Below are 25,596 nucleotides of genomic sequence, written 5' to 3' on the forward strand. Positions count from 1 at the left end.
AGCTTCTTGGATGAGAAGGGAAACGTCTTCAAGGGAAAACAAAGTCCAGTTGCCTTTTGAAAAAAACACACCTTTGGGACAAGAAAATGGCAAGGCATTTCTGAAACTGCCAGCAAGGAAATTGCACGAACCTGTCCATATAGTTGCCAGGAATCAAGTCTGACTAGAAAGCAGGAAAAAAGCATTAGACCAAATTCATTTACGTACTCTAATTCTGTTTTGTCGTTTTTGTATAACTTGCAACTTTTTCATTCCATTTTCCTTGACAAAACATGACCTTCGTCGAGGAGCTGATTTTCAGGTACACGGGCCTAGTTGCATCCATCCATCCTATCTCAGTCCTTTAGGTTTTCAGACCACGAAACTGCAAGGTCTGCATGCAAAAGTGTAAGCACGTTCACATGCCCAAAAAACACTGCTCGCATCACCACAATCACTCCTTAACAATTTATCCCGAAATACATAAAATTTTTATTTTACCCTTGGTGTTGGAAGTAAACTGTTCAATAAATATTTCACTTAATCTTCTGCTTGCTTTGCTTTCATCGTGTAAGTACTATTTTCAGCAAGACATCTTCTACATCCTCAAAATATTTCGTAATTCAAGCCTATCGAATTTACCTTTTTTTAAAAAAAAAAATCAACCGACGTACAATGGGATTTCTTTCTCAGGATTCATACCCTTTTCACTGTAAAAGCAACTATTGTGACTAGCATGCTAAAACACATGCGGGTGGCTAGGACCTAGGTGTAGTTACTAGCAGAAACCCACAGTGCAGATGGTACACAGTACTTGACTTACAACAGGTTTAGTGACCGTTCAGTTACAAAATGGCACTGAAAAAAGTGATTATGCCCGATGATGATGCCCATTGCGGCATCCCCAAGGTCACATGCTCAAAATTCAGATGCTTGGCAACTGACTCATATTTATGACACTCAAGTGTCCTGGAGTCACTAATTGTGCAACCCTCTTATAAGCAAGGTCAATGGGGAAGCCAGATTCACTTAGTAACTGTGTTACTCACTTATCAACTCGTGATTCACCTAACAAATGTGGCAAGAAAAATCATAAAACGGGGGAAAACTCAATTAATAAATTCTTCACTTAACATAAATTTTGGGCTCAACTGTGGTCCTACGTTGAGGACTGCCTCTACCTCTCTGTTGAAATTTGTGAAATTTAATGAGTGCTTGCACTTCCAAAATGGGGAGGAAAAACAGTGATGTGACTTTTAATCTTTGAAAACAAGTACAGCATAAAAGAGCATTTTGTGCAGAATTCGGTGTATCACTCAAGAATAGTACTACAAATTCAGATCATCTCAACATTCAAAACTGTATGCATTTAACAGATGAAATATAAGAGACTTGAACAATTGTTATAGTTTTAAACAAAATTCTTTTACTGGCTTCTAGAAAATGTTAAATGTTATTTATGTTAAACCTTGTAAAAAACTTTGGGCTGTTTCCAGAGATATTAACACTGAAAATGCTTCTACTTGTATTTGATTCTTGTATGGAACAAAATTATTCATGAAAATTGCTTATTTCTATTAGTGATAAAAGATTTGAATGCTGCAGGATTAAACCCATCCAGATCTAATATATTCAATCTTACCACGAAAACAAAAAGATGGAGACATTTGATCAACATTCAAACTGTAATTATTTAAGTGCTTTAGTTTGGAAAGGAAATAAAACAGCCACTTTACAACGCAATCAGAGTAATGGGTTATTTAGTATCCGTCTTCTTTAGCTTTTCTTGACCTCAGGCAGATTTTTTCCAAAATTTGTGATCATGGTTACTTTGGATTGAAGAAAAGACCAATCTTTTTAAAAACATGTTTTCACATGCAACCTTTTAATGTAGGGATATGCAGGCAACATCCTCCAAAGGTTTTGGACTTCGGATCCCATCAGCTCCAGCTAGCTCAAAGGCAAGAAGCTGAGAGCACTGTAGGTGGAAATATACATAATGGGGCACTGTACAGAATCACTTGTCCGTCTTAATGCAAAGGTTGTAACATAATGCTATGCCCACACTAACGCACTCAAAATCAAGGTGTAGATCCCAAACATGAAAAGTTATAGTCACATTCATACTTTCATAATGGAAAACTTTTAAAACATTGCAAGAAAGAGTTACCTTTAAAATTCAATGAAAAAATAGCAAAAGCCCACCAATCTGCTTTTTAAAGAAACTTGAAATTTGGTGTTTTTAAATGTGCTTATTATGACTCATATAACTTTAGAGAAACATAAGCATTTTATTCAATATACTTCCATATATTTATTTTATTTTTTATTTATATATTTAAACAATTTATATGGCCGCCCATCTCACAAAAGTGACTTAATACACCCAACACAGTGACAAGAATGAAACTTTAATCAGTTTTAAGTGGAGATTTAACACTAAGATAAAGGGCTGTTAACACAATAACAAACGGACATCTGATTCATATGAGACATTAACCTGTACATGTCATTTTCTTGTCGTGTGCATAGCATTACACACAGAGCCACTGTTGCACAGCACAATAGTATCTGAAGAGGCTGAATCAGAATAAGGCTGCTTAAATAGATTTTTTTTAAAGTGTTTGTGTGTGTGTGTGTGTGCGTGTGTGTGTTCTATATGAAAACAGACTGAGAATTTTGAACTGGCAGAGTAAAGAGGCAGCTCTACTCAAGCACTGCAATTAAAGCCTCTGTTTTAGTGCGCAGTTCCACCCCTTCCATCTGCATGCATGACACATCTGAACAGTATTTTTAAAAAGGTAAACGAGGCACTTTGTGGCAACCACAGGCATCGTTAACATATTGCACGTTGCTAGAATTTAAACATGGAACTGTACACTGGCACCCTAAAACTTACTCCTTCCTTTCTCCCTCCCTTAAAGCTGAAAGAAATTGGTGCTGCATATAAACGACCCTTCAGTTTGCAACCATGCCACAGCAAAAACCCTCGGTGCTAATTTACACAACTGCCCTTTAACTATTGTGACAAACTATTGGAAGTTAGAATACAGATGAGGAGGGATGGCACAGGGCCTAACAGTAAGCTCCTGTCAAAGTAATGCCTTCAAGTAATTTTAGACATGTAAGCTACTGTACATCCGAAAATTTAAGCACACAGTCCAGAAACTTAAGAAATTACCAGAGGAGAATGCATTTTCACGCCAATGATGATTACTGTTATAAATAAAGTTTGAATTAGGACTCAAACCTTTCAGTCAGAGGAATTCTTGCCATGTTCTATGGGATGGTAGCTGAAATTAACTATAGGAGAGTATGCATAATATATATGTGTTATACATACATACGTATATATGTATATATAAATAATGACATTTTCCTTTCCAATGACTATACCATAAAAACATATGCAAGGCTTCTCAGAACTACTGACACATTCAAAATCCAAAACCCTTACTCAGACCTTCACACTCCAAAGGAAAAACAACAGTGCAAAAAGCCATTCAACAATTTCCAATCTGGAGCTCCCTGCCAAATAGCAGAACTGTACAAGACATTGAACACTGTCAACATCCACATATTCTTAAAGCACTACTTTTTTAGGTAGCTAATGTTGCTGGCAAAAGTGTTGTATGAAAGCCAAGTTCAACGCAGTTCACTGGACAAAAGCCAGAGGTAATTCTGAAGTTGCCTCTTGCCAATCAAATCTCCATCTTCTGTATTGCAGAACTGGATCAACTTAGGAAGCCTGAACATTAGCGTTTTAAAAAGTTTACATAATGGATGAAAGCTATGGTTCTGTGCAGCTACATGCAAGCTCTACTAAAATCAGTATAAAATTATAGGCACAGGACTACACACAGGATTAGAAAAGATAACAAAATTCACCAATGAATGTTGAAGGAGCAAGTTTGCTCCTTTGTCCAGTATTCAGCCTGAGTTTTGCCTTGACTAGTTGCCACTACAATCTTGTTATTAATGCTAGTGGACTGGCACAATGGATTTCAAATTTCTTTACTCGAGTGGGATAATAATGAATATGTTAACCAATAAACAAGCAGGTTTTTACACAAAAAATCAAAATGGCAATTCCATGTTTTGAAAGACAAATGGGGTGGGGTGGGGGTGGGTTGTTGGTTTTTTAGACATAATATTGCTCTGACATTTATCATCCAAAAGCTTGGGAATGGCAATTATAACACACAAAACAGTTTTGTACGCCCATCTCTGCTAGATAACCATCACATCGGTATGACTATTATTGTTGCCCTCTGCGGGCAATTAGACTGCAACATGCAAACATATGCACTCAAATTATCCCAAGGGTGAGGGTACACAGGCAAGCATCACCCCTAACATTCCCTGCCTACAACAGGAAGTTTTGCAGGTGTTGTGTTCACCTGGAGACACCTGCAACTGAAGGACTCCAGCCTTATCAACCTTTCCAATACATTGAACAGTAAACTACATTCTTTGCAGCACTTACAACTCCCTACATATCTTAGTGACTACAGGTGTGTGTGAAATTCTGCAGGGCAGCTAAATGTGCAGGGATGTGGGGTGGAGCCTGTACGCACACCCCTTCATCCCTTTTAACTGTCATGTGTACAAGCCGAAGATCTGGTTTGTTTCACGCAAAACCGTATTTTTTTTTAATCCCTTCATTCATAGACCTTTTACGATGCCATTGAAGGTTCATTCCTGTTCCCCTCCAGCTGCCTTTTCTAGCACCATTATGCTTAAAAAAATAATAATAAAATGCACAAACAAGCAGTGACAGCGGCAATTCCTCAAATGTCCAGGATTTATTACTGTAGCATGCGAAAGAGGTGCATGTAAGCTAGAAATGGTACACAGTCCAGGGTCCAGCACAGAACATTCCTTTCTCAGCTTCTCCTTCCACACTCCTATCCATGGTACATGCATTTGAACGTAGTAAAACCCAGTGACTTCTCTGAGCCAACTGCAGACTTATCTGTTGCCACAAAAGTGCAAAGAAAGGGGCAGGATGTGAACCTGTGTATTAGAAAGAGCTTTACAGGAACTTCAGTTGGTGACAGAACACAAAAGGAAGATTCCTACGTATACACAACAGATCTGTCTCCACTTTTATAAAACTGGAATCAAATGGGAAAGTGCCATTTCTGTGTATTCCTAATTGAAATTTCAACGTCCTCTTGACACCAAAAGGTATATACATAACATAGCTACGTAACCTTTTTTTTTCCTTTCTTTTTTTCAATGGGAGAAGTGTCAAGCCAAAGGCTTAATAGGGCAAAATGAGATTGGTCAGGTAAAGAACTGTTCCTACAACAGGTAATTCTGACACAGTGTCCTATTGCCATTTTAAAAGGTCCATAATTCAGTTTATTCAAGTTTTCTTCGTTGTGGTATTTTTTCCCAAATTAAAAAAAAAATCAGACTTTAGTAATCTGCGTATGCTGATCTTCATCAAAAGGTTCGTTCTCTGGATCAGAGTCAGTGGTGTCAGAATACCTATAGTGATCAGGTTCATTATCACTAACATCCGGCGTTACTGAAGTTGAGCTGCTAGCTTCTGGGTTTGATGGCTCTTCTACTGTTTTTGTGAAAAATAGCTTCACCTAGGAAAAAAAAGAGAATAGAAATTACTATAATATGTGCCTAAAAGAGCTACTGTCTGGCCCATTAAAAAAGCAAATGAAATATTTGATACAATGCAAATATATATTTCATTAAGTACAAACTAAAATGTTCTCTCTTCGCAAAAAGCAATGGAAACCTACAAAGCAGCATCAATTATGACAAAGACTGAATTGATTTAAACATTCCCATTAATTCTGAGGTGCACATTTATTTTTTGTGCATGTTGTGACTCAAGAGGTTTGGCCAGAATGGACCTGCATTTGGCTAATAGAAACTCCAAATATCTTCCTTGTTCTGGGCTTCAGTTGAGTCAAATCTGGAGACATCTTACAAAATGTGTGCAGAAATACTGATGCACTTTCCCCCCTCTTGATTCTGACAAGTATTTCAATCAATGGGCCTAAAGGCTCACTGGGATTTTTACAGCAAATAAGGGAACAAAATAACATTCCTTCATGACCTAAATGTGTGCTTATGAATTCCACATTAAAGTTAAGAAAGCTCATTTTCTTTCCAAAACATTACTGAACAAAATTCAACTAAGATTGTGTTATGCCAAAACAAGCAGGATGGATTTTCCAGCATAGATAATATATATTTGTATGTTAAGTGTAGGTGACCATTCTCAACTATTTGGCTCAAGCTAAGTATGAAGGATGTTTTTTCAGTCCACATGGAAAAAGGCAGTGGCAACTAAAATCTCATCCTTGGGCTTCTCTCCGGATCTACTCGGCATGGGATATGATTAGGCAGAAGCAGCCACAAAACTCCGTGTACCAAACATAAAGCACCAACTGGATCTAGCTAGGTCCCCAGTCTTTATTGCTGCTGAATCCAAAAGCTACTTTGCCTTCCTTATGACCTACTTAATTAACCTCAAAGTGCCTAATTGCCGGATGGCACAATGTCATGACCTCCCCTCAACTGTCCTTGAAGGTTGATAGAGGAAAATCCCCTATCCAGAGACACAATGCACCCGTGACTGTGGCCACACAGAAACATAAATGCACAGGGTTGACAGAATAATTCTATACCCCTCTGCTCTTCTCAGATACTAACACTGCTACAACATAAACTTGTGCCATAAACTTAATGACCATCCACTTTGTCATTCCAGAATGCTCTGTATTGTGATAAGATTTAGTCTGCCACACAGTAATCTTTATGCTCCTGTACACTCATCTAATAATCTCATCTCTCCTTTTAGTTCTCTTTCAGACTGTTTAATGTGCAACTTTTAGATTTTTAGCTTTTCCTTATTTTTCTAGCCTTTGATGTGCTTTCTATGCTTTTTAATTGATAATCTCTTTATGCTACTCTTTGACCATAATAAAAGATTTGATATACTAATATTTAAAAATCCAGTATTTTAGTGTTAAAAAGTAAACTCTTTTATTTACATAAAGACATTTTTTATTATTAAAAACGTAGATACTGCGGAATATCCAACGCTCCCACTGGTAACTAATCTGCAGCACCTCATTTTTAGAGTAAATCTGAATTCAAGAAATTAACTATAACATCTAGGCTCAATTGGATTTTTATTTCTTTGCTTACTCATTTTTATACCACTTTGCCTGATGAAGACTTTTATAACATGAAAAACGTGCATACCTCTGTGTAGCATTCTGGCAGGTCCTAATTAAGCAACCATCCAACTTAAAATATTAACCACGTGAATTCATTACTATTTTCCCCCAAATATTTGACTGGAAGGTTATGCATAGCTTGCTTCCTTTTATTTGAGTTATCACCTGTAAAGTCAACGGGTGGCTCTATTCTGAAGCCTTCCCGAGTTTACAGAATTATTTCCCCCTCCACCCTTCTACCACTGCCTGTAACTAGATGCACGGCTACCCACCAGTTCCGAAAACCCAATCTGAAAGAACAGTGAAAAACCAAGTAGGGAAGAAAGACTGTTCAAATTCACAGATGGCCATTTAAAAAGTGCAGCTACAGGTAAGGAACTACCATATTTTTTGGACTATAAGACACACCGGACCATAAGACACACCCAGTTTTTAGAGCAGGAAAACAAGAAAAAAAAATTCTTTCTCCTTCTCTCTCTCTCTCTCTCTCTCTCCCATTGTCCCTTCCTTCCTTCCTTCCCTCCCTCTTTGTCCTTCCCTCTCTGCATTAGAGCAGTACCCGCGGAGGTGGCCCTGCAGCCCGGCTTTCTCTTGCAGAAAGCAAGCTGAAACGGAGTGAGGGAGATTGCCAGAAATGCGAATCAGCCGATCTCGCGCTCCTGCAAACTCCCTCGCTCGGTTTCAGCTTCCCTTGCTACAAGAGAAAGCAAGCTGAAACGGCGTGAGGGAGATTGCCAGAAATGCGAATCGGCCGATTTCGCGCTCCTGCAAACTCCCTCGCTCGGTTTCAGCTTCCCTTGCTACAAGAGAAAGCAAGCTGAAACGGAGTGAGGGAGATTGCCAGAAATGCGAATCGGCCGATCTCGCGCTCCTGCAAACTCCCTCGCTCGGTTTCAGCTTCCCTTGCTACAAGAGAAAGCAAGCTGAAACGGAGTGAGGGAGATTGCCAGAAATGCGAATCGGCCGATTTCGCGCTCCTGCAAACTCCCTCGCTCGGTTTCAGCTTCCCTTGCTACAAGAGAAAGCAAGCTGAAACGGAGTGAGGGAGATTGCCAGAAATGCGAATCGGCCGATCTCGCGCTCCTGCAAACTCCCTCGCTCGGTTTCAGCTTCCCTTGCTACAAGAGAAAGCAGGCTGAAACGAGGCAGATTGCAGCAGCACGAGATCAGCCGATTCGCATTCCTGGCAATCTCCCTCACTCCGTTTCAGCCTGCTTTCTCTTGTAGCAAGGGAAGCTGAAACCGAGCGAGGGAGAGTGCAGGAGCGTGAGATCGGCGTTTCTCAGCACGTGCAGATTCGTGCTCCACTTACAGAGGTTGGGGCTGGCCATACGGATCACCTTCGGACCATAAGACGCACCCTCGTTTCCCCCGCACTTTTGGGAAAAAAAGTGTGTCTTATGGTCCAAAAAATACAGTAGTTTACTTCCCACTATGACCTGTGATTCACGTACACGAGTAAGTAGCAAGCGGTTTGAAAGGAGAAGAGTGGTGATAGACAGCAACAAAAGAAAGAATGGTCCTTCCGAAGTTCAGCCCAGATGGCCAAGTAGCAGAATTACGCTAGGTGGAAATCGCCCAGAAGATTGGTGACTCTTGTGGAACAAAGATGAATCAGAAAGGAACCCTGTAGCTTGGAGCCAAGCTTAACTGTTGGCACTGATCCTTTTTAAAAAGAGACAGCACAATGAACCTACTTGGTCATTAAGTATGCTGCTGCTTGCAGGTAGGTAATACTGGAGCCCAGGATGAAGATGGATATCCTAAACATTGCCAGTCAGACCTAACATCCCCTACCAGTGTTGCCCGTGTGTTCAACTCAAGACACTGAACTTGAAAGTCACTGGCAGAGTTGTTTCCAAATAAAACACATTTTTTTTAACATAGTGTAGCATTGAGTTTGTGACCTTAACCAGGAAATCCTCTCAGATAGACACGCTTTACAAGATTTGGTATGCCTTTCAAATGTTTGAGGGGTTTTTTAATGCATCTTTCTATTTGCAGCTTGATCCAGAGAGTTCGGAACATTTTTGGGAAAGATCTACGTGGAAGGAATTGTCTGAAATTATCCACCACTGGATAATTCTTTAATGCAGGGCAGAATAGCTCTAAAATTTGCCAACCTTAAAGCCTGATAATAGACCACAATTCATGAATGGGAAGAACAATTGTGACAAGCCTGTTTTGGCAGTGTCTACTGCACAAACTTCACCAAGACACAAAAGCAGAGCTTATGCCCATCCAAGAAGGAAATCTGTTCCCACAACATTAGAACTTGGGAAACAGCAGGCATAGTGTGCTGATGCACAACTCAAGACGCCTCCTGAGAAAAACTAGGAAAGGATAAATAATACTGATAGGAAGCAGAAAGAATGTCAGCTCAATAGCAAGTGTACTTATTAATACAGTAGTTTAACAGAAGGGGTTCAGCTGACATTAAGCCTAGCTGAATGTTATGGGGGGAGATGGAATACTCACAAAATAATTCTGTAAGCTCTAAAAAGTTCTGAATAGGCCTCTGTGAAGGCATATAAGCCGTAGGCGTGAATCAGAGACGACAACGTATAACATAAATTGCACACAGTTTATGTTACATTACTGGACTGCTTTGAAAATACTTACTCTAAAGTTTGGAGAAAAATATCGATTTGCTTTGTCCTTATTTGCCTTGTCCAAATCATTTTTTGTTAGTGTAAGGATTAAATATTCCTTGTCATTATCTGAACGCTCTGTACTCAAAATGCCATCAAGTTCCTGATCTCCAAGAAGACTTCCATTTTCTACTTTGTCAGAGTTTTCTTCCAGTCCTGGTATGAAGAATGTATTGACCCAGAAATGAAACATTTTGTCCTAAAGGTAAAAAAGGAGATGTTTTAACATAACACAGCACAATAACCACCTATTTACAGTCTTAGGATTAACAGTGCAAACATAAGACATCAGAAAAACATATCTGCAAAGTTTTGCAATGAGGACAGTTCTGCTTCCCATTCTATTTCCATGCTAGCAAATAGTTACTCTCTGCTTCTAACCCACCCAGCTTCTATTGGGCTTGAATATTTTGATTTTGTTCCTTCAGCAACTGAGTCATTATCAAATTAAAAGGTATTTCTTCTTGATGATTTGAAAGTTTAAAATCAAGTTAGGGATGGATGGAAGGTGCCTTCTAATTGGCACGAAACTGAAGTACTTATGCACAACATTTCCTGAGAAGAGAGAAATTGCTCTGTAATTGGCATTTTAGAACCAGCATGGTGCAAATAGGATCGTAATATCCCCTCAATGCATCCCTGGATTAAAAGGTGAATTATAATTATAATGAATACATTCGCAAACTTTATATCCTGGTTCTGATAAGTTGTGGTTAATTGTGTTCATGAGTGACAAGAAACATACTAACCAAGAGACACAGCAAGCTAAGCAAAGTTAAGCAAGACTGTACTGTCCAAATTTGATTTAAAATGGACCTGGACAATGAACTGTTCTTTCACAAATACAACAAGAGGAATAATATTTGATTCATGCTAAATCTAATTATACAGTCAAGAATATACTGGGGGTGCCTTGATGATCACACAATGAGATTAAATCAATCCTGTTTCCTGTCTAATTTCCTTGAATTTTCCTGATACCAAGTTATGCCATAAGTAACTATGGAGTAATGGTGGTTAATACTGATAGGGCAGAGGAATATACATATATTGGAATTGTTTGTTCTCTCTGAGCTTGGTTGTTTACTTGCAGATGTTTCACTGTCTAACTGGGTCATATAGATGGTCCTGGTCTTGAACAGCTCATTTAGTGACCATTTGAAGTGACGACGACACTGAAAAGAGTGACTCATCAATGTTTTTTACACTTAGGACTTTTGCAGCCTCTTCATGATCACATGATCAAAATTCAGACACTTGGCAAACGACTCATGACAGTTGCAGCATCCCGGGACCACGTCATCACCTTTTGCCCCTTCTGACAAGCAAAGTCAATGGGGAAGCCAGATTAACTTAACAACCATGTTAAGAACTTAATAACTGTGGCAAGAAAGGTTGTAAAATGGGGCAAAACTCACTTAACAAATGTCTCACTTAGCAACAGAAAGTTGAGGATTATTTGTTTTCTCCCGCTCATCTCAAAACATGAGCTAGGAGGTGTGATGCTGGCCTGTTACAAAAATCAGGCACTGAGTGGATATTTATAATCTTTGAAATTTACAAACTTCATAAGACTCCAGAAACAATTCCAATAGGTAAGAACTGCAGTAACACTTAAAAAAACAAAACAAAAATAAACCTAATATAAAGGTTGTCTCTGTATCCCTTCTTCATTCCTGCTGGAATCAAAGATTAATTACAACTTACACTGAGTGCAGTAAAGCTATTTAAAATATCTATGTTAGTATATAAAACCACACAAGAATTTCACAATTGTAATGATAAAGGTAGGCATAATATTTTTTTTAGTTCTGTATTTTGATAGCCCTAAATAGATGTACTAGAAGTTATCAAAAGCTGTGACTGTTCAATAAAGCTGAATTAGCACTTCTACTGAGAGGTAGAGTCAGCAAGAATGCAGTTTCCACTAGTTTCATCCCTAATTCACCATAATGGGCATAAATATTTTACCTAATGTGGCCTTTCCATTAAAGGTTTATAGGTGTTCTTTTTAAGAAACTACGATCTAAAAGTAGGCAAAACAGCCTATCTTTCACTGAGCTTTTTTTCAAAGTTGCTCCATTATAGTAATTTCAATAAAATGATGCAGAAGATCTGAATTAAATCCTCAATGTGCTTTTCACTTGTTTTTTCCCCTCTTCTTACAAATCACAGAAATGCCTTAATACCTCTAAAAACTTATTCAGTTTGGGTAAATTATGCTAAGCAAATTTTTTAAAAATGCAGCCAATTTGGTATGGTAAACTAAATGATGACTTCAAAATGGGCACAGGTAGTCCTCGACTTACAGCCCATTCGTTTAGTGATTCTTCAAAAGTTATAACGGTACTGAAAAATAGACTTAGGATCATTTTTCAGTTATGACCTTTGCAGCATCTCCATGATGACATGATCAAAACTGATGTTTTGCAACTGACTCACATTTATGACAGGTTTACTGTCCCGGGGTCACGTGATCCCCTTTTGCAACCTTCTGACAAGCAAAGTCAATGGGGAAGCCAGCTTCACTTAACAGCCATGTTACTAACTTAACAACAGCAATGATTCACTTAACAACTGGGGCAAGAAAGGTCATAAAATGGGGCAAAATTTGCTTAATAACCACCTCGCTTAGCAACAGAAATTTTGGTTTCAATTGTGCTTGTAGGTCGAGGACTACCTCTTTGACCTTTGTAGTACTTTTCTATTTAGCAAACACAAAAGGGCATTCCAGAGTGGTACACATCATCCATCATCCTACTGAAATGCATTTCAAGAACAGTTACATACAGGAAAAGAACAATACTGAGCTATTACAATTTCTCTAAAATTGATTGAAAATTTAATATTTAAAAACTAAGGTAGCTGCGCTGTTCACCCATCAAGATAGCAGTCTTTTATTATGATCTAGTTTTGAATATACAGATATTAAATTTTCTACAACCCTCTCAATCAGGCCTGGCCTTAGATCCAAAACTCCTACAAGTCCAGGTTGACATTTGCCAAGACAAATGCATTTGTCTAATAAATTGACATTTACTAGTAAAGCAAACTTTACTAGATTTTTCCCCTCCGAAGATGATACACTCATCACTGAGAAATGTTAATTCTGCTATGCTCATATGTGCAGCAGTGAAGAATGAGAATATTTAATTGTTCAAGTTTGTACAGAAATAGGAAATTATCTCCAACCTTTTATGTATGCATATTTCATATTTTATGGTTTAATAACTAGGTTTTAAAACCGATGGGAGCAATTAAATGCAAAAAATGAAGCATGCTCTAGCTGGGGAATTCTGGGAGCTGAAGTCCACATATCTTACAGTCGCCAAAGTTGAGAAACACTGATGTAGAAGGGATTAATAAGAAATGCTAATGTTTATGGAGGAAGGAATGTGCATATGCTATTATGTTATATATTATTCAATTTTATAAAGTTTGATACTTATGTTTTTGCTATTTACTATTTTTCAACTCTACATTTCCCCAAATAATGTACAGCATTACATTATACTAGCTAGCTAATATATTTACAATTTCCCACTACTTCTTATCCCTATCAATTCATATATTTGCTTGATTCGAAATGCCTTTTCTCTAATTGCTATTTTTCAAGTCAATGAAGTTATTTATATTTTAAGATGCATATTATTACATGAAAGAGGTATTGTGCAAAATACCTATTCATCATTAGTAATAATAAATCCATATGAAGGTCAACGCCAGCTAATGAACTGGCAGCTGGGACTTCACATTGTTGTGAACAAATAATAAAGAAAAAAACCAAATGAAGAATAGACAAGAGACATGACAAGCCTAAGTATTAGATAGCCAGTACATTAAAAAAAAAAGTAGGCCAAGCAAATAGCAAGACTTGGAAATGGCTAAGAGCAGGAAAGTTGAAAAAAGAGGAGTCAATTCTGATTTCACAAGAATAAATGCATACCAAGCCAGAATTAGGAAGACAGCTATAGCCAGTAAATGCCACCTCTGCAAGAGAGCTAAATCAGGGGTCTTCAAACTTGGTCCTTTTATGTTTGTTTGTTTTATGTTTTATTTGATTTCTATACCGCCCTTCTCCCTAGGGACTCAGGGTGGTTCACAGGGCATATATAAATAACGATACAAAAGTTAAAAGGAAATTAAACCAGTGCCCAATTAAAATACAACAATAATAGAGTACTAAAAAACCAATTAAAAACCCATATTCCCCCATCAGGCCAGACCAGCTAATTCAAATAAGTGGGTCTTCAGCCCGCGGCGGAAAGATCGGAGGTCTGATGCCATCCGGAGCTCAACCGGCAGTTGGTTCCATAATGCCGGAGCACCCACAGAGAAGGCCCTCCCCCTGGGGGCCACCAGTCGACATTCCCTGACCGGAGGCATCCTGAGGAGGCCCTCTCTGTGGGCATGCACAGGGCGGAGGGGAGTTGACGCCGGCAGCAGGTGGTCCTCGAGGTAACCCGGACCCATGCCATGTAAGGACTTAAAGATCATGACCAAGACCTTGAACCTCACCCAGAAGACAACTGGTAGCCAATGCAGCTCACGGAGCAAAGGTGTAACATGGGAAACTCCCAAGACAACTCTCGCGGCCGCATTCTGTACCAGTTGGAGCCTCCGAGTGGTCTTCAAGGGAAGCCCCATGTAGAGAGCATTACAGTAGTCTAGGCGAGAGGTCACGAGCGCATGAGTGACCGTACACAGGGCATCCCAGTCCAGATAGGGCCGCAACTGGCTCACCAGGCGAACCTGGGCGAAAGGCCCCCTAGTCATGGCCACTATATGATCTTCCAAGGTAAGTCGTGAATCTAGGAGGACTCCCAAGTTGCGAGCCCTATCCACGGGGGGTAAGAGCTCACCCCCCATAGAAAGCGATGGAACATTTTGAATGTCCCGGGATGCCACTCAGTCTTGTCAGGGTTGAGTTGAAGTCTGTTCCTCCCCATCCAGACCCGAACCGCCTCCAGGCAACGGGACATCACAGCGAGGGCATCACTGGGGTGGTTTGGGGTCGAAATGAAAAGTTGGGTATCATCAGCGTATTGATGATACCCAACTCCAAAACCACGAATGATCTCACCCAGCGGTTTCATGTAGATGTTGAACAGGAGAGGCGAGAGAACCGACCCCTGAGGAACTCCACAAACGAGAGACCTAGGGGCCGATCTCTGCCCCCCTGCCAACACCGACTGCGAGCGTCCCAGGAGATAGGAGGAGAACCACTGAAGAACTGTGCCTCCCACTCCCAATCCCCTGAGACGCCGCAGCAAGATACCATGGTCGATGGTATCGAAAGCCGCCGAGAGGTCTAATAGGACTAGGACAGAGGAATATCCCCTATCCCGAGCCCTCCAGAGATCATTCACCAGAGCGACCAATGCCGTCTCCGTGCTGTACCCGGGCCTGAAACCCGATTGGTACGGGTCCAAATAATCCGCTTCATCCAGGACCAGAGGGAGCTGATGCGCCACCACACTCTCAACAACCTTCGCAAGAAAGCGAAGGTTGGAGACTGGACGAAAGTTGTTCAATACAGCTGGGTCCAAGGCAGGCTTCTTGAGGAGAGGTCTCACCACCGCCTTGTGGACTTCAACTCCCAGAATTCCTCAGTCAGGCATGCTGGCTGAGGAATTCTGGAAGTTGAAGTCCACAGGTCATAAAAGGGCCAAGTTTGAAGATCCCTGGGCTAAAGAAAGGGCGGTCCACCTAGTTAGCTGCTACAAGAAGATGCCACAGCCGGATTATAAACCAAGGCTCCCCCAACCCCTAGCCCACTACCGGGACACAGCCTGTTTGAAACCAGGCCGTGGGAGAAATGGGCAAGCAGAAACGTGTGAAGCTCCACTTGTGCAAGTGGTGGGCAAGCATGAGCACAACGCTCCACTCATATGAGTGGAGAGTGCTTGTACTCATGTGGGAAGCTTCACTTGCGTGAGTGTAGGGTGCTTATGCTCACATGCGAAGCTCCATTCACGCAAACTGAACTTTGCATGCAATCGCCCTCTGCACACACAAGTGGAACTTTACGCACAAGTGCCTGCCGCTTGCATGAGTGAAGGGCATGCGTGTGCACCACTCGCACAAGTGGAGCTGTATGTGCACGCACCTGCCACTCATATCCCCCCCTAACACCCCAGATTGTCGATAAGAAGGACAAAAAAAAATCTGGATAGTGGATGTGGCAGTACTCAGAAAAAGCAGAATTGAAGAGAAATAACTGAAGAAAATCACAAAACACTGAAGCCTGAAAATAGAAGTAAATAGAAAATAGAATTACTGTATCAAAAAAAGCAATGATAGTACCAATAATAATAGATGCCTTGGACGCAAACCCAAAACATCTGGAGTGCCACTTGAACATCACTGGCACTGACAAAATCACCACCAGTGACTTACAAAAGACAACCTTGCTTTGAACCCCTTGTATCCCGAGACGATATCTTTAACAGCATCAAACAACAGCATCTATCTATCCCAGGTCCTTGGGAAGGACTCGATAAGTGGATAAAAAATGCCAAATCCAATATTAAACCGCTGAGTGTGCGATGAACCATAATTATTTATTATATATCATAATTTATTATTTATGGATGCTACACCAAAATACCTTGACAGATAAAATCTGCATATTGACAAAATTTCTACTGTCAATTATAAAAAGCATTGCTTTGGTCCACACATATACGATGTCAATACATTATGACATCCTAGGTTCTTGAGAGGAACTCAATATGAATGAAGGCCAACACAACTAAAGAACTGGCAGCAGCTAGTCCACGGGTCGGCAACCCGCGGCTCCGGAGCCGTCTCTTTGAGCCGTCTCCTGCGGCTCCCAGTCGCCTGGTGCGCGCGCACCTCTCCGAACGGGTGGAGGTGCGCGCGCAGCTCTCCAAACCTTCAAGGCGGCGCTTGGTCCAAAGAAGCGGGAACTGGAGGGGCCACGATTTCCCCTCCAGAGGAAGAAGGCGCTGGATGCGGCCGGCTCCGCGGGGAAGGGGGAGCGGCGGCGGGGGCGACGGAAAAGCTGCAGAAACGGTAGGAGAGATGCTGACTGGCGGCGGCCTCGGAGGAGGCGGAGGGGGAGGAGGGAAGGGTGACCCGGCGGGGGGGGGGGGTGAGCCAGAAGGAAAAGGGAAACTCATCCCGCAGAGCGGTTGCGAAAAGAGGGAGGAGATAAGCCAGCCCGGTACCTGGATCCGCTTCCTGTGTCTCCTCCGCTCTGCCATGATGTCCCCGTTTTGGTCTCCTTGTGAAGTGGGGCTGAGCCGGAAAAGGGGGATGGGGAGACCGAGGGAGGGAGGAAGGAAGAGAGAGAGACGGAGCCAGCGGGCTCACGAGGGGCAGCAACCTTGCGAGAGGCTGCGCGCAAGCCATTAGGACGCGCACGAGCCCTTGGGGAGGCAGGGCGGGAGCGCAGTCCGGCCGCTGGGCTTCCTTTCCCTCTTGTCCGCATCGCTGCAAGGAATTGCGTTGTTTGGGGAATTTGTTGAATTGGAGCCATGGGCTAGTCGTGGTTAAGGCACTTGTAGGCGAAGCAAATCACAAAAGCCCCCAAATCCTTCTAAATGCAGCCCACGGGCGAGCTTCCCAAGTTGTTTTAATTTAGTTTGCACGTGGCAATAGAAATAAGCTTTTTTCCTCCTCAGCGGATCGGTGCGGTGAAGAGGCTGGGCTTCCTTCGGGGGGCCTTTCATTCCTGTACAAGGGGAAGGGGAACACTCTGAGCTTTTGTGTGTGTGTGTGTGTGTGTGTGTGTGTGTGTGTGTGGCCCATCTGCAAAGCTGCCGAGGAAGGAGAAGCGGGATACTGGTTGGGTGGGGGAGCGGCAAAAGCGGGGGGGGGGGGGAGAGAGAGAAACGGCTCCGCCTTTGGTTCCCCCTCCTAAAGCACAGGGGCGCTAGAGAAAGTTTGGAGTTGGGTAAGGAAGCGCAAAATTCAGGAAGGAAAGCGGGGCGGCGGGCGAACGGGAGACCTGCCGACGTTTGGGGAGGTTTGGGGAGGTGCACGCCGGGGAAAAGGCTGGGAGAGGAGGGGGTCCGGGCTGGGGGGGAGGGATGGGGTGGGGGAGAAGGAGGCTTCCCGGGCTGGGGGGGAAGCAGAAGCGAGGGATCAGGACTCCTCCCGCTTGGCTGCTGCCGCCGCCGCCACCACTCCTACGGCCGCCACCACCTGCTCTCTCGGCTGGTTGCTTTCTGCTTCTCTCACCTGCCCTGCCCCCCCCTGCCTGCCCTCCTTCCTGCCTTCCTTCCCTCCGCCTCGCCTTCCCCGCTCCCGCGTTTTCCCTCTCCCCGCCTCGGATTCGGGGTGATTCCCCGGGAGAGGGCGATGGGATTCCAGCAAGCTTTCAAGCCTTCTCGGCGGTCTCCGGCACGGCTCAGGAAGCGTTTCTGTGCCGCCCGGCCGGAGCCTTTGCCTCCTTCCCTCCCCCAAGCGAGGCGTCCTTTTTCAAGTTGCAAAACCAAGCGGGGTGAAGCGGGCTGTCGGGAAAGACATTGCCGCCTCCTCCTCCTCCAGCGGCGACACCTCCGGTCGGGCCCTGGTGGCGGAGGAGGCAGTGGCAGAGGCGGCCGCAGCACCGGCAGCCTTCCTAGCAGCGGCAGAGACAGAGGCGGCGGCGGAGGAGGAGGAGGCGGCTGCAGAGGCAGCTTCCTGGCGGTCTTCTTCCTCTTGGCTTCCTGCCTCTCCGCCCGCGGTGCAAGCTCGGATGTTACGGGGCTGGCCGGCCCGGACTGGGTCGGGCGAGTCGATCACCTCCTCCTCCTCCTTCTCCCGCTCCCTCTCCTCTCCAGGATGACCCTCCTGAATGTCTTTCCCGACAGCCCGCTTCACCCCGCTTGGTTTTGCAACTTGAAAAAGGACGCCTCGCTTGGGGGAGGGAAGGAGGCAAAGGCTCCGGCCGGGCGGCACAGAAACGCTTCCTGAGCCGTGCCGGAGACCGCCGAGAAGGCTTGAAAGCTTGCTGGAATCCCATCGCCCTCTCCCGGGGAATCACCCCGAATCCGAGGCGGGGAGAGGGAAAACGCGGGAGCGGGGAAGGCGAGGCGGAGGGAAGGAAGGCAGGAAGGAGGGCAGGCGGGGGGGGGGGCAGGGCAGGTGAGAGAAGCAGAAAGCAACCAGCCGAGAGAGCAGGTGGCGGCGGCCGTAGGAGTGGTGGCGGCGGCGGCAGCAGCCAAGCGGGAGGAGTCCTGATCCCTCGCTTCTGCCTCCCCCCCAGCCCGGACCCCCTCCTCTCCCAGCCTTTTCCCCGGCGTGCACCTCCCCAAACCTCCCCAAACGTCGGCAGGTCTCCCGTTCGCCCGCCGCCCCGCTTTCCTTCCTGAATTTTGCGCTTCCTTACCCAACTCCAAACTCCGCCGGCAGAGGCTCGATCTGCCGTTCTGCAAGCCTCCGCCGCCGGTTAATACCCTGTATTCAGCTCTGGGAAGTGGGAGGGAGGGGGAGTTTGGGGGGAGGGGGAGCTCCACGGTGCAAAAATAAAGCCCTACCGCTCTTCGCGTTGCTTGCCCGACTGGCTGTCACGGGACCAGCCCTGCCCCCATCCACCTCCAGTATGGATGGCTCTGCCAAAAGAAAAGCAGCCGAAGCAAGTCTCCCATTGAGAGAATGGGGCGGCGGCGGCTTGCAAAACGGCGGATCCAGCCTCTGCCGGCGGCAGAGGCTCGATCCGCCATTCTGCAAGCTGCAAGCGTGTCTGCCGGCAGAGGCTGGATCCGCCTTTTGCAAGCCTCCGCCGCCCCATTCTCTCAATGGGAGGCTTGCTTCGGCTGCTTTTCTTTTGGCAGAGCTATCCATACTGGAGGTGGATGGGGGCAGGTCTGGTGCACGTTTTGTCTTGTTTTGCGCATGCGCGTGCGTGCACGCGCGTGCACATTTTGCGGCTCCCACTTTTTTGTGTTTGTGACGGAACCGGTTCTGAGTGGCTCTTTGCCTTTTTCCGGTTGCCGACCCCTGAGCTAGTCTGTGTTGTTATGTATATAATAATTTATAAAATTTATATACCACGTGATTCCCAGTGACACAGGGTAGTTTACAGTTATTAAAATATTTAAAACAAAGCTAGACCTTTATATCTTAAAAATTTCTCCTAAAAATTTTAATTGATACATGTCCATCACAGGGCATAAACCTAATGTGTTAATTTCTTATATTTTAACAGTGTATATTTTTTGTAGTAAAGTCTAAAAGGTAGCAGATTCTATTTCAAGTTTTCCCCCCCCATTTTCTATATACAAAGGTCCACCTGTTTATATGGATCCATTCATGCTAATCGGACTATAACAAAGCTGCATCACCCAATATACATCTGGAACGTCTCAGAAATTGTGTTTTCAAGTAACAACAACAAAAAAAGTGGGGCTCTCAGCAAAACAGCCCAATTATAATTCAATGACAGAGTTTGACTGGCAAATTAGAGAGGCCAAATAAATTCAAAGGAAAGCAATCAAACAGAAGATGCTAGCTAGAGAAAGAAGAGACAGAATAGTTATCTCTATATGCATCTCTATATTTCCTGGTTCAAAATGAAAAGATACTTTAAAATGTTCCCTGAGATGAAAGGGGAGCTATGTATAATATTAATGGAGTCATTTCTACTGGAACAGTCAACAAAAAGCAGTCACTGTTTTACTAGTTACTCTAGCAAAAGCATCCTACACGTGTAGAGACACTTTTAGAAGTCCTAAAGCAGCAATTACGTTTTCTTTTCTCAATCCTTTCCAGAAGGAATCCTACGTAATGCCTACCATCTTGTTTCCCTCTTTATACAAGAAAATGGTCAGATAAAGACTCATATGGAAAGTCTGATCAGATGCCAGGAAGACTTACTTCACATACTATTTATCCTTAATTGGGATCCAGGTTTCTTGCACAAGCAGAAGGCAATTCTGCCAATCGTCCTGCTGAAATCTCCTGCCTACCGCAGGGTCTTTTGACCCGTCAGGAATAGTTTTGAGGAGCATATGGTCCCCAAGGGAAGAAATCTCTTTGAAATCCCCAAAACTCTTTTTCTAGATTAAACTATCTGTAGACACTGTCGTGCAACCTGATCACTAAAGTCAACCACTTTTCATAAGGTCTGCCAGTTCCCCCCCTTGCCAGAATCAATCTGAAAAAGAAAAAAACAGCTTATTCAAGTGGAGGACTTCGCTTCAAATAAGTCCCATTCTACTGACCTCTTTATGTATAAATGTGACTTATGAAAAACCAATTTATATACTGCTGTTAGATAAACCTTGATGACTGAAAATTTGCAGAACCACTGCAATAGTTGGACATTTATACAGAAGCAAATCGCTATGAGTATTTTCTCTCAAATTCATCAAATTATAAAATGGCAATCCTTTCAGATTTTGTAAATAAGCTAAAATGTTGCCGCAGTTGTTTATTCTAAAAGAAGGTTGGAAAACTTCATATGCTGCACATTAAAGTTGTAACATGGAAATTTCATGAAATATAAAACAGAAAGAGTCCTTCTTTAGTGGCTTTCCAAAACATTTCAAACAACAGAAAGTGGATAAATATTACACATATGCTTCTGTTTTTTCACCTAAACTCAGCAGCACTGATAGTAAAAGCATGAACCTCTCAGATTTGTTGAAATTCAAGGGAAATGCCTGAAATAAATGAAGAGAGGGTGAATAAATTTAGCACTTAGAATTAAAAATCAAGCATGATATCAAGTTAAAAAAAACAAACCTTTTTCAACATCTTGTTTTGCTTGTGGAAGAATTCCACCTTGATATCACCACATACTGGCAACGGCTGAGGGAATTCAAAGTACATGTATTTGTCTTCACGTCTTGTAGGTCCTGAAGAGGAGGTGAATATCTTTACCTTAAGCTGGTACACTACAAAGTGAGGATCTGTGCAATAAAACAATTTTTACACAATGAGGTTAAAGAACCATCTTAAGTTCTAAAAGAATTGTAACAGTAAGCAAAAAAAGAAAAAATAAAATTAAAAAAGACTTTAGGACAAGAATATCTAGTATTGCTTACATTATGCTATAGTTATATCAACCATACATTAACAACCTGGAAAAATTCCAAACTGTTCCTGGTGCTTCTACGTCAGCTTAGCACAGAATGAAAGTTGAACTGACATGAGATTTACCTTCTATAGAAAGGATATTATACAGGTAGTCTTAACGAACATAATGGAGCCTGCCCATTAGGATTGGAAGTTAGGACCAATGTTAAATGAACTACCTCATGTAACAACCAAATATCCCTGCTCTCCAAGTACAGGTCATTAAATGGAGCATTTGGGGTGGGGGAGTGTACATGCAAGCCAGCAAAAGACAATGAGAAAGGAAAATGTTAGGAGCATTCATTCCGTTGCCCTTCCTCTTGCCAAAATGTCCCTTGAGAGAAAAGCAACACTCAATGACAGATTTAATATAATTTTACAACTGCAGATAAGCCACTGTTTTATCATATTTTATATTTGACTTATAGTTATCACCTGTAGTAAATTGACTGCAGTGCCTAGTTATTTATACCATCTTATAATGTCAAAGACCTATGATCAGGACATATAATTGTGAGAAATATCATCTTAATGACCTCAGTTGATAGAAAGTATAGGAGGTTTTCACCTATGATGTGACTGGCAATTTAAGACATAAAACTAAATCGCATCTAAGTTCATTTGAAAGCAAGTTTAGTTTTTAACTAAATGAAATTTAATCAGAAAAAAAGTACAGGTAGTCCTCGGTTTATGACCACCATTTAGCCCAAAATTTCTGTTACTAAGTAAGACATTTGTTAAGTGAGGCTTGCCCCATTTTACATTTTTTGCCACAGTTGTTAAATGAATCACTGTGGTTAGTAACAGTTGTTAAGTGAATCTGGCTTCCCCATTGGCTTTGCTTGTGAGAAGATCACAAAAGGTGATCACATGACCCCAGGACACGGCAACCGTCATAAATGTAAGTCAGTTACCAAACATCTGGTTTCGATCACATGACCACAGGAATACTGCAACTGTCGTTAAATGTGAAAAACGTTCATACGTCACTTTTTTTAGTGCCGTTCCAAATTTGAACAGTCACTAAACACACTATCGTAAGTCAAGGACTACCTGTACATAGCAATTTAAGTATTGATTTTAGGTTTGAAAAAGTTTTATTATATTATCTATTCCAGTAGATAAAGTAAAATCAAGGACAAGCTATATAATTAAGTGAAATCTTTAGAGCATTTTAAAAAAGCCTGTGACTTAAAAGATGGATGTGGCCTTTATATAAATATTACATGTTATGCCATGCCATGTCTTGTGTTATTATACTATAAGGTAAAGGTAAAGGTTCCCCCACACATGCGTGCTAGTCGTTTCCGACACTAGGGGCCGGTGCTCATCTCCGTTTCAAGCCAAAGAGCCAGCGTTTGTCTGAGGACATCTCTGTGGTCATGTGGCTGGCATGACTAGACGCCAAAGGTGCACGGAATGCTGTTACCTTCCCACCGTAGTGGTCCCTATTTTTCTACTTGCATTTTTACGTGCTTTCGAACTGCTAGGTTGGCAGAAGCTGGGACGAGTAACAGGCACTCACTCTGCTACACAGCACTTGGGATTCAACCCGCCAAACTGCCGACCATCTGATCGACAAGCTCAGCATCCTAACCCACTGAGCCACCGCGTACCTTATTATACTATACTATATTTAAATAAATAATGATTGTAGACATAGTATTCTTGCCATTCTAAAATGAGTTATGTCCAACCAGGAAAAGTGCAACAAATTTCTATCACTAGTGCTGCAGTGAACAACCCACAATAGGCTTGAATAAATTCCCAATAATTTTTTAGACAAGCTTATGCTGCATTAGGATGTTGGGATCACGTTCACAATACACCCTGAATCAAATGTGCAGGATATTCCGCAGGGCAAACCAAAATGTGAGGACAAAAGTTAGAGAAGAATCAAACTGAACTCTGGAATCTCACCTATCTCTGGAAAATGTTGAAAAATCAAAGTAAGGAGATATTATCTATATTGTCATGGTCACTCAAAATAAATTAGGTGAAAGGGAAAGAGGGTAAAGGAAAAAGCTGGCCAGAAAAAAAAGTGAGGGATAAAAGTCTAAGAAATACATATCCCAAGAATGCAGAAGGTTATTTTATCAAACTAGTGACTTTTTAATATTCTACTGGAGAAGACAGAATTATTTAATAGTACTTTATATTTATTTCAATTTTTAGTAAGTACTATACAAACATTGCATATAATTCCACATAGTATGACTGCTTAAAATGTTACTTACTGCAAGTGCCGCCACTGAACATTGGAATTGTTTCAAACATCATTTTATGAAACAGCAGTGCTACTGGTCTGTAATCCAGATGATTCTTTAACAGGTAGCTATAATAATATACATAGCGCCTCTGACTGGGAATAGTTACTCCCTTAATAAAAAGAAAAAACATTGATCATACATGTCGTCACAATTTGTTAGCTGAACTGACTTTCATATAGTAAATTCTAAAAAGGAATTAGAATGGTTACATGCAGCCAAATCTATCAACAGAAAAGAATGTTTGTAGCTCAGGGATGAACTGTGGGGTCCTTGGTGCTGTCTGTGCTTGGTTGTTGTTGGTTTTTTTTGGTAAACATTTCATTACCAAACTAGACAACATCATCAGTGACAGGAGGAGGTGAGGTGTGCTCTCTGTTTAACCCTAACCCGCACAAATCTATCAATCTCATATTATAGTCTTAGAGGTTTAATGTAACTCTTCTACAATGCATTAAAAAAGGCCAAGTCTATTTTTCAATGAGGATCTACACCACCTATATTCAGCATACACTTTCTATACACCAAATTGCAAATAAAGTGTAATCAATCCAAGAGGGCAGTCAATTCACAGTGGTTGGACACTTTTATAGGACATTCAGAGGAGTAAATTATATTCAAATATTGTTGTTGCTTCTGTCCATGTTTACACTGTACATAGCTAAGAAAATAGCACAGAATTGTTTGGAAAAAAATAGCTGTGCAAATGGAATGTGATTTGTAATCTGATCTACAAAATCTATTACTGTGATTCTTATGCTAAGCTTGTAGCATATTATAAAAACAACATTCATCATTTTTTGTAGAGCAACAAATTACTACAATATTCCCATCACCATCATCATATGACTTTACATACTAGTTTTATGTTTGTTTGTGGCCACAACATTGCTAAGTGCAGTTAGTATATTAAAAATTGTATATGCATGAGAAGATATGTGGTTCCTCCTCAGTAAATTTTCTGTGAATCTAGTCCTCTCATTACCTTTCATTGTTTAAAGCAAAAGAATGAGACGAAGTACGAATAACTACACCCACATCATCGCTGAAGAATGAGCGACATATTCTTCCTGAAGACAGAGCCTACCCAGTTTATGAATTTTAATCTATTTTGTAAGCTATATTGTTTCTCATTCTTCTCTCCCTTTCTTTGTCCTGATAATACCCATATTAGACCACTTTTTTTCTTCCCAATAAAATGATCCCTTTCTTTTAAATCATTTATCATCCTATTTACATTCTACCTGTTTTGCTTTTTGAAGAAAGAATGTTTTGTCTGTGCACTGTAGTCTTTCTGTGTCCCTGATATAGTGGTTTGTATTGAGATAGAGATATATAGGAGAAAAACCAATGTTAAAAATGAGGTGCTTTATTTTATAGCTAATTAAGTTTAATCAGTAGTTATTAATTCAGTTTTAGGTTCTTTTTGGGATATGGCTTTTGGCAGATACTCAT

The 25,596-nt window shown here is 41.9% G+C and overlaps 1 protein-coding gene across 5 annotated transcripts in view; it reads right to left on the reverse strand.

The window, feature by feature from the left end:
• Positions 1–1,845: 1,845 nt before the first annotated feature.
• Positions 1,846–25,596, reverse strand: part of PTEN (phosphatase and tensin homolog) — a 70,740-nt gene continuing 46,989 nt past the window's right edge. For all 5 annotated transcript variants that reach the window (XM_083365020.1, XM_083365021.1, XM_083365024.1 and 2 more), the window contains 4 exons: positions 24,112–24,253; positions 21,542–21,708; positions 9,816–10,043; positions 1,846–5,582 (listed from right to left, as the gene is read on the reverse strand). In XM_083365020.1, coding sequence (XP_083221146.1) covers positions 5,397–5,582; positions 9,816–10,043; positions 21,542–21,708; positions 24,112–24,253 — 723 coding nt within the window. In that variant the 3' untranslated portion in view covers positions 1,846–5,396. The remainder of the gene's footprint in view (positions 5,583–9,815; positions 10,044–21,541; positions 21,709–24,111; positions 24,254–25,596) is intronic.

Source organism: Vipera ursinii (assembly GCF_947247035.1).
Source record: "Vipera ursinii genome assembly, chromosome: 5".
Lineage (NCBI taxonomy): Eukaryota > Metazoa > Chordata > Lepidosauria > Squamata > Viperidae > Vipera > Vipera ursinii.